Source organism: Scyliorhinus torazame, chromosome 4, assembly GCF_047496885.1.
Source record: "Scyliorhinus torazame isolate Kashiwa2021f chromosome 4, sScyTor2.1, whole genome shotgun sequence".
In the NCBI taxonomy this organism is placed as follows: Eukaryota; Metazoa; Chordata; class Chondrichthyes; order Carcharhiniformes; family Scyliorhinidae; genus Scyliorhinus; species Scyliorhinus torazame.
The window spans coordinates 337,693,868-337,709,159 of NC_092710.1; the positions used below are offsets into that span (position 1 = coordinate 337,693,868).

A 15,292-nucleotide genomic window follows, 5' to 3' on the forward strand; every position below is an offset into this window, starting at 1 on the left:
CACACTTATCAAAGTTGAACTCCCTCTGCCACTCTCCTGCTCACTCCACCCAATTTGGAGTTTACAGCTCTCTTCTACGCTATCCACTACACGGCCAATTTTTGTGTCAACTGCAAATTTCCCTATCATGCCCCCCACGTTCAAGTCCAAATCGTTAATATATAAAACAAACAACATGGGTCCCAACACTGAACCCTGTGAAACACCACTTGAAACCGCTTTCTATTCGCAAGGGCAGCCATCGACAATTACCCTTGTTTCCTGTTACTGAGCCACCTTTGAATCCAGTTCACCATGTTGCTCTGTATCCCATGGGCGGTTACTTTTTTGACCAGTCTGCCATGTAGGACCTTGTCAAATGCCTTACTGAGATCCATGTAGACAACATCCACTGCACTACCCTCATCAATCCTCCTTGTCATTTCCTCAAAGAATTCAATCAAATTTGTACAGCATGACCTTCCCTTAACAAAGCCATACTGACTATCCCTGGTTGGTCCATGTCTTTCTAAGTGGCGGTTTATCTGATCGCTCAGGATTGATTCTTAACAATTTACCCCCCACTGAAGTAAGACTAACTGGCCTATAATTGTTTGGCATTTCCTTCATGTCTTTCTTAAACAACTGAACCACATTTGCAGTCCTCTAGAACCTTTGCTGTGCCTAGTGAAGATTAGAAAATAATCCTCAGAGCAGCTGCTATTTCTCCCTGAACTCCTTTAACATCCTAGGAAACCATCCATCCTACCCTGGCAACTTATCCACTTTCAGGACTCCCACTTCCTCTCTCGTAATAATTTTATCCAATATTTCACATTGCTCCTCTTGGGTTATTATATCCGCATCATCCCTTTCATTTGTGAATATGGAGACAAAAAAATAGTTTAAAACTCTTCCCATATCCTCTGCATCTTCTCAAATTCTCTTCATTTCTAATAGGTCCTACTTTTTCCTTAACTATCCTTTTGCTCTTTATGTACTGGTAAAGCATCTTTGGGTTTTCCTTAATCTTTCTTACGAATATTTTTGCATATCCTCTCTTTGATTTCCCTATTTTTGTTTTAACTTGATCCCTGTACTTTCTATCCTCTAGGCTATCTAGAGGATAGTGTTGAGTCACTATCATACGCTTTCTTTTTCTGTTTAATCTTCCCCTGTATTTTCCTGGACAACGATGGTTTTGGAAGGGGCATGTCTGCACTCTAAGGATCTCACTTCTTGCTGCTTCCCACTGGCTTATCCTTTAGCCGTCTTGTCCAGTCCACTTCAGCCAAATCACTTCTCAGCTTTGTAAACTTTGCCTTCCCCCAGTTTAACATTTTTACTCCTGATTTATCTCTCTCCTTTTCCACAATAATACTAAATCTACCTGAATTGTGGCCACTATCCCCGATATGGTCGCCCACTGTCACTTCACCCACTTGCCCATCTTCATTTCCCCAGATTTAATCCAAAATTACATGTCCTCTCATCGGACTTGCCACGTATTGTTTGAAAAAGATTTCCTGGAGACAATACATTAATTTTTCACCCTCAATGCCCCTTGTCTTGTTTGAAACTCCATTGATAGGGATAGTTTTTTAAAAATAACTTTATAGAGTACCCAATTCCTTTTTATTCCAATTAAGGGGCAATTTAGCGTGGCCAATCCACCTAACCTGCACATCTCTGGGTTGGTGGGGTGAAATCCTCGCAGACACGGGGAGAATGTGCAAACTCCACACGGACAGTGACCCAGAGCCGGGATCGAACCTGGGACCTTGGCTCCATGAGGCAGCAGTGTTAACCACTGCGCCACCGTGCTGTACCCGTTTGATAGGGATAGTTAAAGTCTCCTACTATCATTGCCCTCTTAGGCAGAAATTTCTCTCGATATATTTTCTTCTATCTCCCTCTCTATTTGGGGGTCTAGAATATTCCTAGTCATGTGACTGCGACTTTATTTCTTTAAAACAAAAATCTTTATTCAAGGCTTTTTACATACATGCAGAGAATATCAGAAGAACACCACATCAACCCAACAAACAGCCACAGATCTCTAAACCCCCACCCCACCTTGCTGACCCCTCAATTTCCCCGTCTTCCAAGTATTGCCACCTCCAGACTCGACACCACTTAAATAAGGTGATTTTAAAAAATAGCATGGTCCACAGAGCCACACCCTATCTTGATGAACTTGCCTGCGGAAAGATGAGTAAAGGAAGGGAAGAATAAAAACAAGGAGGGTCATGTGTCAGTGAAAACAAACATTGAGCAGGGCAGCATGGTGGTGCAGTGGGTTAGCACTGCTGCCTCACGGCGCTGAGGTCCCAGGTTTGATCCCGGCCCTGGGTCACTGTCCGTGTGGAGTTTGCACAGTCTCCCCGTGTCTGTGGGTTTCACCCCCACAACCCAAAGATTTGCAGGCGAGGTGGATTGGCCACGCTAAATTGCCCCTTAATTGGAAAAAAAATTGGGTACTCTAAATTTATATTTAAAAAAACCATTGAGCTATCCAATAAGGTTTCAGGTGCTTATTGCTCTATTCATTCACAGGATGTGGCACGGCCTAAATTTATTACCCATCCATAATTATCCTTGAAAAGGCCGTGCTGTGCAGCCTTTCAGAATACAACAGAGTGGCTTGCTGGGACATTTCAGAGGACAGAAGTCAACGATATTGTGGGCCTGAGAACAACAGATTTTCTAAAATACATTAGTTGACTAGACAGGTCTTTCTGCCAATCCGGTGGTTTTGTCACTATTACTGATTTCAGATTTTATTTCAGATTTATTAATTAAGATTTCCCAGCTTCCACAGTAATCTGCACTCATTTCCCCAGGTTATTAGTCAAGGCCTCTGGATTACTAGTCTAGTAATGTAACCATGCTACCAGACACCACACTGATGCAGCATCCACTACAGATAAATCATTTCAAAAAGAATTGGCTATTCTGTTTAGACAAACCAAAAAGGTCAAAGTCACCGTACATCACCATTGTAACAATGGAGTGAGGCAATTTTTGTTGTCAAATTTATAGTTCAACTATGCAACCATTTATAATGGGACTTTCCAATGTAAACACTGCCTTATTGTTGCAGGTCTTTCACCATATGGTACTTTGGCATTTCACCCTTGTTCTTTGGCCTCCTCAGGAAGGCAGTTGTCTCTGACCTGCTTGTCCCAACCCTGAATCTTCCAAACTCTGTAACATCTTCATTTCAGTCATGTCTGCTCCCAAATGTTTAGGCCCACCTTCCTGCTGTTCTGCCGCCTTTAGCCTAATTCTAGAGCTGGCCACACCCTTCACTTCTCCGCTGAATAACAGCTGGGGAAGAGCCAGGACAGACAAGTTAAACCCAACTCCCTGTAAATTCAGCACAAAGCAGTAAATTCATCAACTGAGGCAATCTCAATATGACAGCACCAAATATTAGCTGTGCAAGTTAAGTAGCAACTAAAATTGATGCCCCCTTTCAGTGTACATTAATTTACCGTAAGAATTTGAGTGTATTACATAGAATATACAGTGCAGAAAGAGGCCATTCGGCCCATCGAGTCTGCACCAACCCACTTAAGTCCTTACTATTTTAATGTTAACTATTCTTTAGCATTGCAATAGTTATCTCAGTGACAGCACTGAGTCATTGTATTTATGAAATATTAGAAATGCTTTGCAAGACATTTTCCTCAATGCCAAACCTTTCTCTCTTTTGTTTCAACACTGTCTTGAGTCAGATGGTTGTTGTGCCATAATCCCACTCCAGAGACTTAATTCCAGGTTGGCATTCGGTGCAGTACTGAGTCAGTGCTACCATGTCGGAGGTGCCGTCTTCTGGATAGGCATTAAACTGAGGCTCGTCTGCCCTCTAAAGAGCTGTCCCATTGTTAGAGTCATAGAACAGTTACAGCACAGAAGGAGGCTATTCAGCCCATCTTGTCCATGCCAGCCCGAGGACACACAGGTGGCCTTTCTTTATTTTAATATAAATTTAGAGTACCCAATTATTTTTTTCCCAATTAAGGGGCAATTTAGCGTGGCCAATCCACCTAGCCTGCACATCTTTGGATTGTGGGGGTGAAACCCACACAGACACGGGGAGAATATTCCCAGGTGCCCTTTCTAATCCCACCTTCCTGCACCAGTCCATATCCCTGTAGCTTACAGCACTTGAGGTGCAGGTCCAGGTACATTTTAAAAAGAGTTTAGGGTCTGTGCCTCCACCACCAACTCGGGCAGCGAATTCCAGACTCCCACTACCCTCTGTGTAAAAAAAAAAAAAAAAAAAAAAGTTCTCCATGACTCCTCTGCACCGTCTGCCATTTATCCTGAATCTATGTCCCCTGGTTCTAGAATTCTCCACCAAGGGAAACAATTTTATCCTGTCCACTATCTCTTCCCCTCATAATTCTGTACACCTCAATTACGTCACCCCTCAGCCCCCTTTGTTCCAAGGAAAATAACCCCAGTCTATCCAATCTCTCCTCGTAGCTACCCTTTTCTATCCCTGGCAACATTCTTGTAAACCTCCTCTGCACTCTCCCAAGAGCAATAACGTCCTTCCTGTCATGTAGTGACTAGAACCGCACACAGTATTCCAGTTGTGGCCACACCAGTGTCTTCTACAATACTAACATTATATCCTTTTATATTCAAAACCTCTGCCAATGAAGGAGAACATTCCATGTGCTTTCTTAACAACCTTGTCTACTTGAACTGTTGCCTTTAGGGACCTGTGTACCTGTGTGCCAAGATCTCTCACTTCATCTACCCCTCCTAGTATATTCCCATTTATTGTGTACTCCCTAAAACGGTTTGACCTCCCTATATGCATGACCTCACATCTCTGTGTTAAATTCCATCTGTAACTTTATCGCCCACTCCACCTACCCATCTGTATCATTTTGGAGATTATTGCTATCCACTGTCCACTACTTGGCCATCTTTGTGTCATCTGCGAATTTCCTAATTGCGCTCCCCCGTGCATGTCCAAATCGTTAATATATAACACTGCAAATTGTTAATATATATAACGCACACAGTAAGGGCCCCAACACCGAGCCCTGTGGAACACCACTTGAAACAACTTTCCATTTGCAAGGGCAGCCATCAATCTTTGTTTCCTATTACTTAGCCAACGTTTTATCCAGTTTGCCACATTGCCCTGTATCCCGTGGGCTTTCACTTTCTTTACCAATCTGCCATGTGGGACTTTATCAAACACTTTGCTAAAATCCGTGTACACCACATCCACTCCACAACTCTTGTCACTTCCTCAAAGAATTCAATCACATTTGTGAGACAAGACCTTCCATCAACAAATCCATGACTATCCCTGGCCAGTCCATGCCTTTCTATGTGACAGTTAATCCTATCTCTCAGGATTGATTCTAATAATTTGCCTACCAATAATTTGGCGTAAAACTAACTGGCCTATAATTGTTTGGCATATCACTTTATAAACAATGGAACCACATCTGCATTTCTCCAGTCCTCCGGTAGCTCCCCTGTATCTAGTGCGGATTGGAAAATCATCGTCAGAGCAACTGCTATCTCCTCCCTGACCTCCTTCAGTAGCATCGGAAACGATCCATCTGGCCCTGGCGACTTATCAACTTTCAAGGCTTCCAATCTTTTGAGTACTTCCTCTCTCTTTATGATAATCCCATCCAGTATCTGTGTTCCTCCTGGACTACTGTATCTGCATCATCCATTTCCTTTGTAAACATAGACAAAATATTCATTTACAATTCTTCCCGCAGCTTGTGTATCTACACACAAGTTCCCTTCATCGCAGGTCCCACCTTTTCCTTAACTTACCTTTTACCATTAATATTTTGGTAAAACATCTTTGGGTTTTCTTGCTAATCTTTTTTCATGCCCCCTTTGACTTTGTCCCTGCACTTCCTGTATTCGTCTTGTCTAGCAGCTGTGCTTATTTCTTTGTGCCTACCGTACACTTTATTTTTCTGTTTGATCTTCCCCTGTATTCCTCTAGACAACCAGGGGGGTCTAGATTTGGCAGTACCACTCTTATTCTTGGAAGGGACATGTCTACTTTGTACATTTAGGATCTCTCCTTTCCGAGCTTCCCACTGGTTTTCCACAGATTTATCCTCTAGCAATGTTGGCCAGTCCACTTCAGCCATTTTCCTTCTAATTTCTGCAAAATTTGTCTTCTCCCAGTTCAAAATTTTGATTCCTGCTTTAACTCTGTTCTTTTCCATGTTAATACTGAATCTAACTGAATTGTGATCACTATCCCTGATATCACTTTCACCCACTTGCCCTTTTTCATTCCCCACGACTAGGTCTAGAATTGCAACTCCTCTCATGCATGAATGTTTCTCCCTCTGTTCACCTTGTATTGTTTGAATCTCAGTTTATACTGAGATAGTTAAAGACTCCCACTATTATTGCTCTCTTGTTCTTCCAGGCAGAGATTTGCCCACATATTTGCTCTTCTATCTCACTTTCACAATTTAGGGGTGTACAGTATACTCCCAGGGCTGGTTTAGCACAGTAGGCTAAACAGCTTACTTGTAATGCAGCACAAGGCCAGCAGCGCGGGTTCAATTCCTGTACCGGCCCCCCCCTAATAGGAGCCGGAATGTGGCGACTAGGGGCTTTTCACAGTAATTTCATTGAAGCCTACTTGTGACAATATGCAAGATTATTATTATTATTTATTTCTAAGCTCAACTCTCGTTTGTTTGCCTGTTTAGTATATCGCCCCTTCTCACAACTGGAATTGATTCTTTAACCATTAGCACTACTCCCGTTCCTTTTTTATAATCCCCTCTGTCCTGCCTGATACTCTGTGTCCAGGGATATTGAGCTGCCAATGTTCCCCCTCCTTTATCCAGGATTCTGTTAAAGCAATGACATCCTGCTGCCATGTGCCTACCTGTGCTCTTAACTCGTCTACCTTGTTTGTAATACTCCTGGCGTTGACGTATAAGCAGATTAACCCCACCATTTTCTCTTGCTGGAGACTTTTTAACCCTTGCTTCTCCTGTAATTCCAAGTCTATCGCTACATCTTCTACATCAGTAGCAAATGCTCTACCTCCATTTTCCTGATCTGAATTTGCCCAATCTGATCCTACTCCTGGGATCCCATCCCCCTGCTACACTGGTTTAAATACTCCCCAACGGTGTTCTATCCAACACTTAACTCGAAGCTGCCACCTAAACCAGGTAACATGGTAATTTATTTCATTGTTTGTGGGAGCTGGCCCCTTTCCTAGATTATGAAATGAGTAAGTAAAAGTACTTAATTGGTTTTTTTTTTTTAACAATACAGCGCAGTACAGGCCCTTCGGCCCACAATGTTGCACCGAAACAAAAGCCATCTAACCTACACTATGCCATTATCATCCATATGTTTATCCAATAAACTTTTAAATGCCCTCAATGTTGGCGAGTTCACTACTGTAGCAGGTAGGGCATTCCACGGCCTCACTACTCTTTGCGTAAAGAACCTACCTCTGACCTCTGTCCTATATCTATTACCCCTCAGTTTAAAGTTATGTCCCCTCGTGCCAGCCATTTCCATCCGCGGGAGAAGGCTCTCACTGTCCACCCTATCTAACCCCTTGATCATTTTTTATGCCTCTATTAAGTCTCCTCTTAACCTTCTTCTCTCCAACGAAAACAACCTCAAGTCCATCAGCCTTTCCTCATAAGATTTTCCCTCCATACCAGGCAACATCCTGGTAAATCTCCTCTGCACCCGCTCCAAAGCCTCCACGTCCTTCCTATAATGCGGTGACCAGAACTGTACGCAATACTCCAAATGCGGCCGAACCGGAGTTCTGTACAGCTGCAACATGACCTCCTGACTCCGGAACTCAATCCCTCTACCAATAAAGGCCAACACTCCATAGGCCTTCTTCACAACCCTATCAACCTGGGTGGCAACTTTCAGGGATCTATGTACATGGACACCTAGATCCCTCTGCTCATCCACACTTTCAAGAACTTTACCATTAGCCAAATATTCCGCATTCCTGTTATTCCTTCCAAAGTGAATCACCTCACACTTCTCTACATTAAACTCCATTTGCCACCTCTCAGCCCAGCTCTGCAGCTTATCTATATCCCTCTGTAACCTGCTACATCCTTCCACACTATCGACAACACCACCGACTTTAGTATCGTCTGCAAATTTACTCACCCACCCTTCTGCGCCTTCCTCTAAGTCATTGATAAAAATGACAAACAGCAACGGCCCCAGAACAGATCCTTGTGGTACTCCACTTGTGACTGTACTCCATTCTGAACATTTTCCATCAACCACCACCCTCTGTCTTCTTTCAGCTAGCCAATTTCTGATCCACATCTATAAATCACCCTCAATCCCCAGCCTCCGTATTTTCTGCAATAGCCTACCGTGGGGAACCTTATCAAACGCTTTGCTGAAATCCATATACACCACATCAACTGCTCTACCCTCATCTACCTGTTCAGTCACCTTCTCAAAGAACTCTAAGGTTTGTGAGGCATGACCTACCCTTCACAAAGCCATGCTGACTATCCCTGATCATATTATTCCTATCTAGATGATTATAAATCTTGTCTCTTATAATCCCCTCCAAGACTTTACCCACTACAGACGTGAGGATCACCGGTCGATTGTTGCCGGGGTTGTCTCTGCTCCCCTTTTTGAACAAAGGGACCACATTTGCTGTCCTCCAGTCCTCTGGCACTATTCCTGTAGCCAATGATGACATAAAAATCAAAGCCAAAGGTCCAGCAATCTCTTCCCTGGCCTCCCAGAGAATCCTAGGATAAATCCCATCAGGTCCCGGGGACTTATCTATTTTCAGCCTGTCCAGAATTGCCAACACCTCTTCCCTACGTACCTCAATGCCATCTATTCTATTAGCCTGCGGCTCAGCATTCTCCTCCACAACATTACCTTTTTCCTGAGTAAATACTGACGAAAAATATTCATTTAGTATCTCGCCTATCTCTTCAGACTCCACACACAATTTCCCATCCCTGTCCTTGACTGGTCCTACTCTTTCCCTAGTCATTCGCTTATTCCTGACATACCTATAGAAAGCTTTTGGGTTTTCCTTGATCCTTCCTGCCAAATACTTCTCATGTCCCCTCCTTGCTATCCATCGCCCCAACTGAAACTTCACACCTCATCTTCACATAGGCCTCCTTCTTCCTCTTAACAAGAGATTCCACTTCCTTGGTAAACCATGGTTCCCTCGCTCGACGCCTTCCTCCCTGCCTGACCGGTACATACTTATCAAGAACACGCAGTAGCTGATCCTAGAACAAGCCCCACTTATCCAGTGTGCCCAACACTTGCAGCCTACTTCTCCACCTTATCCCCCCCAAGTCACGTCTAATGGCATCATAATTGCCCTTCCCCCAGCTATAACTCTTGCCCTGCGGTGTATACTTATCCCTTTCCATCATTAACGTAAACGTCACCGAATTGTGGTCACTGTCCCCAAAGTGCTCTCCTACCTCCAAATCCAACACCTGGCCTGGTTCATTACCCAAAACCAAATCCAACGTGGCCTCGCCTCTTGTTGGCCTATCAACATATTGTTTCAGGAAACCCTCCTGCACACACTGTACAAAAAACGACCCATCTATTGTACTCGAACTATATCTTTTCCAGTTAATATTTGGAAAGTTAAAGTCTCCCATAATAACTACCCTGTTACTTTCGCTCTTATCCAGAATCATCTTCGCCATCCTTTCCTCTACATTCCTCGAACTATTAGGAGGCCTATAAAAAACTCCCAACAGGGTGACCTCTCCTTTCCTGTTTCTAACTTCAGCCCATACTACCTCGGAAGAAGAGTCCCCCATCTGGCATCCTCTCCGCCACCGTAATACTGCTCTTGACTAGCAGCGCCACACCTCCCCCTCTTTTGCCTCCTTCTCTGAGCTTACTAAAACACCTAAACCCCGGAACCTGCAACATCCATTCCTGTCCCTGCTCTATCCATGTCTCCGAAATGGCACAACATCGAAGTCCCAGGTACCAACCCATGCTGCCAGTTCCCCTACCTTGTTTCGTATACTCCTGGCATTGAAGTAGACACACTTCAAACCACCTACCTGAACACTGGCCCCCTCCTGCGACGTCAAATCTGTGCTCCTGACCTCTATACTCTCATTCTCCCTTACCCTAAAACTACAATCCAGGTTCCCATGCCCCTGCTGCATTAGTTTAAACCCCCCCAAAGAGCACTAACAAATCTCCCCCCCAGGATATTTGTGCCCCTCAGGTTCAGATGTAGACCATCCTGTCTGTAGAGGTCCCACCTTTCCCAGAAAGAGCCCCAGTTATCCAGAAATCTGAATCCCTCCCGCCTGCACCATCCCTGTAGCCACGTGTTTAAATGTTCTCTCTCCCTATTCCTCATCTCACTATCACGTGGCACGGGCAACAACCCAGAGATGATAACTCTGTTTGTTCTAGTTCTGAGCTTCCATCCTAGCTCCCTGAAAGCCTGCCTGACATCCTTGTCCCCTTTCCTACCTATGTCGTTAGTGCCAATGTGGACCACGACTTGGAGCTGCTCCCCCTCCCCCCTAAGGACCCGGAAAACACGATCCGAGACATCACGTACCCTTGCACCTGGGAGGCAACATACCAAACGTGAGTCTCTCACGCTCCCACATAATCTCCTATCTGTGCCCCTGACTATAGAGTCCCCAATTACTAATGCTCTGCTCCTCTTCCCCCCCCTTCCCTTCTGAGCAACAGGGACAGACTCCGTGCCAGAGGCCCGTACCCCATGGCTTACCCCTGGTAAGTCCCCCCCCCCCCCCCCCCCCCCCCCCCACAAGTATCCAAAGCGGTATACTTGTTTCTCAGGGGAACGACCGCAGGGGATCCCTGCACTGACTGTTTTTTCCCAGTCCCTCTTACAGTTACCCACCTATCTCCAATCTTTGGTGTAACTAATTCCCTGAAGCTGCTATCTATGACCCCTTCTGCCTCCCGAATGATCCGAAGTTCTTCCAACTCCAGCTCCAGTTCCCTAACTCGGTCTTGGAGGAGCTGGAGATGGCAGCACTTCCTGCAGGTAAAATCAGCAGGGACACTAACGGCATCCCTCACCTCAAACATCCTGCAGGAGGAACATTGCACTCCCTTCCCTGCCATTCCTCTAACTTTCTACCAAGATCTGGCTAACAACTAAATTTAATTTTTTATAAAAAATAATAATATAATAAAATATGGTACTTACCGCAGACCAATGGGTTTTATTATTAGGTTAGAGGAGGAGGGCGGGTGGGAGACACTACACGTGTAGTGTCTCGGGTTTCCTCTCCACCAGAATTTATTGGTGAGGGTCTTCCCAGACGTCCGCGGGTTGACTTCCTGTTCCCGCCTAAAACACTAATTTTTAAAAAAAAATTCTCAGCTCCTGCTGAAATGGACTAACCAGCCAGCTCCACTCCCGCCGAAATTGACTGGCCTGCCCCTGCAAAGACAAGTGCTTTTAAAGGACAGACTTACCTCCCAGCAGCCACTTCCGCACTGCTCCCGCTGAAACTGACTCACCAGCTGATTCTCCCGCCGAAATCGACTGGCCTGCCCCTGCAAAGACAAGTGCTTTTAAAGGACAGACTTACCTCCCAGCAGCCACTTCCGCACTGCTCCCGCTGAAACTGACTCACCAGCTGATTCTCCCGCCGAAATCGACTGGCCTGCCCCTGCAAAGACAAGTGCTTTTAAAGGACAGACTTACCTCCCAGCAGCCACTTCCGCACTGCTCCCGCTGAATCTGACTCACCAGCTGATTCTCCCGCCGAAATCGACTGGCCTGCCCCTGCAAAGACAAGTGCTTTTAAAGGACAGACTTACCTCCCAGCAGCCACTTCCGCACTGCTCCCGCTGAAACTGACTCACCAGCTGATTCTCCCGCCGAAATCGACTGGCCTGCCCCTGCAAAGACAAGTGCTTTTAAAGGACAGACTTACCTCCCAGCAGCCACTTCCGCACTGCTCCCGCTGAAACTGACTCACCAGCTGATTCTCCCGCCGAAATCGACTGGCCTGCCCCTGCAAAGACAAGTGCTTTTAAAGGACGGACTTACCAAATGTTAAGACATTTGGTGGGCGGCACGGTGGTGCAGTGGTTAGCACTGCTGCCAATGGCGCTGAGGACCCGGGTTCACTGTCCGCGTGGAGTTTGCACATTCTCCCCGTGTTTGTGCGCTTCTCACCCCCACAACCTAAAGATGTGCAGGGTAGGTGGATTGGCCACGCTAAATTGCCCCTTAATTGGGAAAAAAAATTGAGCACTTCAAATTTACATTAAATAATTAAAGATGTTTGGCGTGTATGGAGGGCGGTAAAGATAGTATAAACGCAAACCTTTTTATAAACTGAACTCCATGTATTCGCAGGTGGAGAAAAGAGCGGGAAATGAGACAATCTAAACTACAGCAGGAAGTAAGACAGATGGCTGAACTGCGAGAGAAAGACGTGATTGTAAAAGAAAGTCAGTGGAGAATATTGGCCGAGAAGCAGGAATTGAAGAAAAAGGAAAAAATAGAACAAGCAAAATACCAAGCAGAAATCCGTAAACATCACCAAGATCAGTTACAGAAGCAAAGTGAAACCATCAAGCAAGTTACCAAAGAGCGAGAAGTACAGGCCTCACAGGCAAAACTCTCGAGTGCTACCCAGAAGCGGCTCCTGAAGGAAATGAGCGACCAAAACAAAACCAAGCTGGAGAATGAGCATGAAAAACTGAAGCATCTGTTGCTGAAAAATGAGATTGACAATCTGAGCAAAACCGAGGAGTTAATGGTGAGGATGTCGCTGGAGAGGAAGCTTTTGAAATTCAAGGAAAACCACAAGCTTCAACTGGAGGAGAAAAAGAGGGGGCTGAAAGAAAAAGCAACCAAGGAGCAAAACCAGATCCTTCAGGCCAGGCTAAGGGCTGAAAAGCTAGAACAGGAACAGCAGGAGCGTAAGGAAGCGTTGGCAGAAATCTCGGACCTCAAAATCGAGCAGGCCCAGAAAACGGTGTTGAAGAGTGTCCAAAATAAAGCCCTTCAGTCCCAGAAGAGCAGGTCGGAGAAAGAGAAGGTCCACCAGCAGATAAAGAAGAAGGTCGATGAAGAAGAAGAGTGGCACCGGCTGGCGATGGAGGAAACTATTAAGAAAAAGGACAGGAGGAGTGAAGAAATCTTGAAAGTGAAGAAAGCGACCATTGAGGAGTCCCGTCAAGTTGCCCGGGCAGCTTTTCAAATGAGGGAACGAGTGCGGGAGCAGATCAACAGCCGGTCCTTCGATCAAATGGCTATGGAAGCTGAGCTTTGGGCTAGCTTAGTCAAAAAGATAGCTTACTAATGTTTGAGGGAGGAGAACAAAGTGCCGTAAATAGAAGACCCAATTAAAAAGGGATTTTCTTTTGTTTTGCTTGATAACACTGGGTAAACAAGCTGGAATGTTTTCCAAAAGGCACAGAGGTGGATGCCTGTACTTTGGTTAACAGTAAACCACAGGATAATGAGTTTTCTCATAAAGAAGTTAAATATTTTGGGAATCGATTGAAGGATGGCTTTGTAGGATTTGATAGTGTTGTAGGATTATAAAGTTTATTGTTATGCGAACATAACTGGAAGCTGTATCATGACCACCTTAGTTCCAGCAGTTTGTGAAGCTGTAGGAAACTGGCCCTTTTGTTACTGGGAAGAATGTTTTTAAAATGCTTTACTTGAGCATGTTTAAATATCTGGGCAAATGCGCAGAACAACCCCGAGTGTGACACTATTCAGGAAACAAAATCTAAAAGCTGTGAACTTTTAGCCATCCATCAGTTTATCTTTTTGCTAAGAGTGCAGGGAAAAGTGGCCAAATTCACCTCCACAAAGTGTATTCGAACTATGTTTGCGTTCTAGTGAATCTTCTGTCGCATTGCTGCCAGTAATTTGCAGGATGTGCTCGGTCACACTGTGTACCGTCACATCCCCTGCGAGTCACCTCTGCCTTCTTTAACATGCTCTGCCCATTGTGAAGGGGTGGCAGCTTTGGGTATTGACCAGGGAAAGGACTGATAAGTTTTGGATTGCAATTTTGCCAGAACTGCAATTGGAAAATAATGCGAGCTGGAGTTTCCCCCCTTTGTTCCCAATCCCACATTTTGGGATGCACTTTCCCAAAATTTGGCGAAGTGTCAATTTTGGCACAAACCGTTGCGAAGCCGTCAGCCCCAGTGGTACTATCTGGGTGGCAGTTTTTTGCACTTTGGGGGGAAGCCCCTTTGGGGGGGGAAGGAAGCCCCACGTGAAGAAGAACGCCGCGTCTGTGGAGCGAAGCATCCGATCTCTTCCCTCCCACCCCCGGGGTTATCTGAACAGTTCTAGAAAGCGGACGCTGCATTTAAACGGCTCCACAGCACTTGCTCCCAATCAAACGGATGGGTGGAATGGCATTGAAGAAGCTTCCTGGAGGGAGCCACTCACCTGTCTGCTTGATGGTGCAGAGGAGAGAAGGGGAACAATCTACCCTTGAGACAGGCCAACCCTCCAGCAAGATGGCGGACACAGCCTGGGAGAGGGTGGCAGCACTGGTGCCAACACCCCCTTTAAGGGGATGGGGTGCAATGCTGCAAGGAGATGAATGACCTACTCTGTTCCGCCAGGTAAGTACTCGCTGTAACCGCTCTACACTCCACCTTGCCGTAGCCCCTCTGAACGTAATCTCAACCCCGGGTGCTGCACCCGGCCTCAACCCCACCGGGACACCTCACAACCCCTCCCTGCTAGCATGCCATCCCCACACTTCCAGGTTTCATCGAAACCTGACCCGTCAGGTTTGATCCTGCAGAATAAACTTGCTCACAACCTCCGCGAGCGAAGACTGGCGATGGGATGCCAGTACCCTCCTTTTGAGGATAAAATCCTGGAGCTCAGAGGGGAGGAGCAGGAGTGGAGCTGTGCGGAGGGCGAGGTGGGCCTGTGCGGAGGGCGAGGTGGGCCTGTGCGGAGGGCGAGGTGGGCCTGTGCGGAGGGCGAGGTGGGCCTGTGCGGAGGGCGAGGTGGGCCTGTGCGGAGGGCGAGGTGGGCCTGTGCGGAGGGCGAGGTGGGCCTGTGCGGAGGGCGAGGTGGGCCTGTGCCGAGGGCGAGGTGGGCCTGTGCCGAGGGCGAGGTGGGCCTGTGCCGAGGGCGAGGTGGGCCAGTGCGCAGGGCGAGGTGGGCCTGTGCCGAGGGCGAGGTGGGCCTGTGGCGAAGGCGAGGTGGGCCTGTGCCGAGGGCGAGGTGGGCCTGTGCCGAGGGCGAGGTGGGCCTGTGCCGAGGGCGAGGTGGGCCTGT

The 15,292-nt window shown here is 46.4% G+C and overlaps 1 protein-coding gene across 1 annotated transcript in view; it reads left to right on the top strand.

Annotated features, from left to right (window-relative positions):
• Positions 1–14,987, top strand: part of LOC140411163 (coiled-coil domain-containing protein 185-like) — a 46,117-nt gene extending 31,130 nt beyond the window's left edge. The window contains exon 3 of the mRNA XM_072500241.1: positions 12,377–14,987. Coding sequence (XP_072356342.1) covers positions 12,377–13,328 — 952 coding nt within the window. The 3' untranslated portion in view covers positions 13,329–14,987. The remainder of the gene's footprint in view (positions 1–12,376) is intronic.
• The last annotated feature ends 305 nt before the right edge of the window (positions 14,988–15,292 follow it).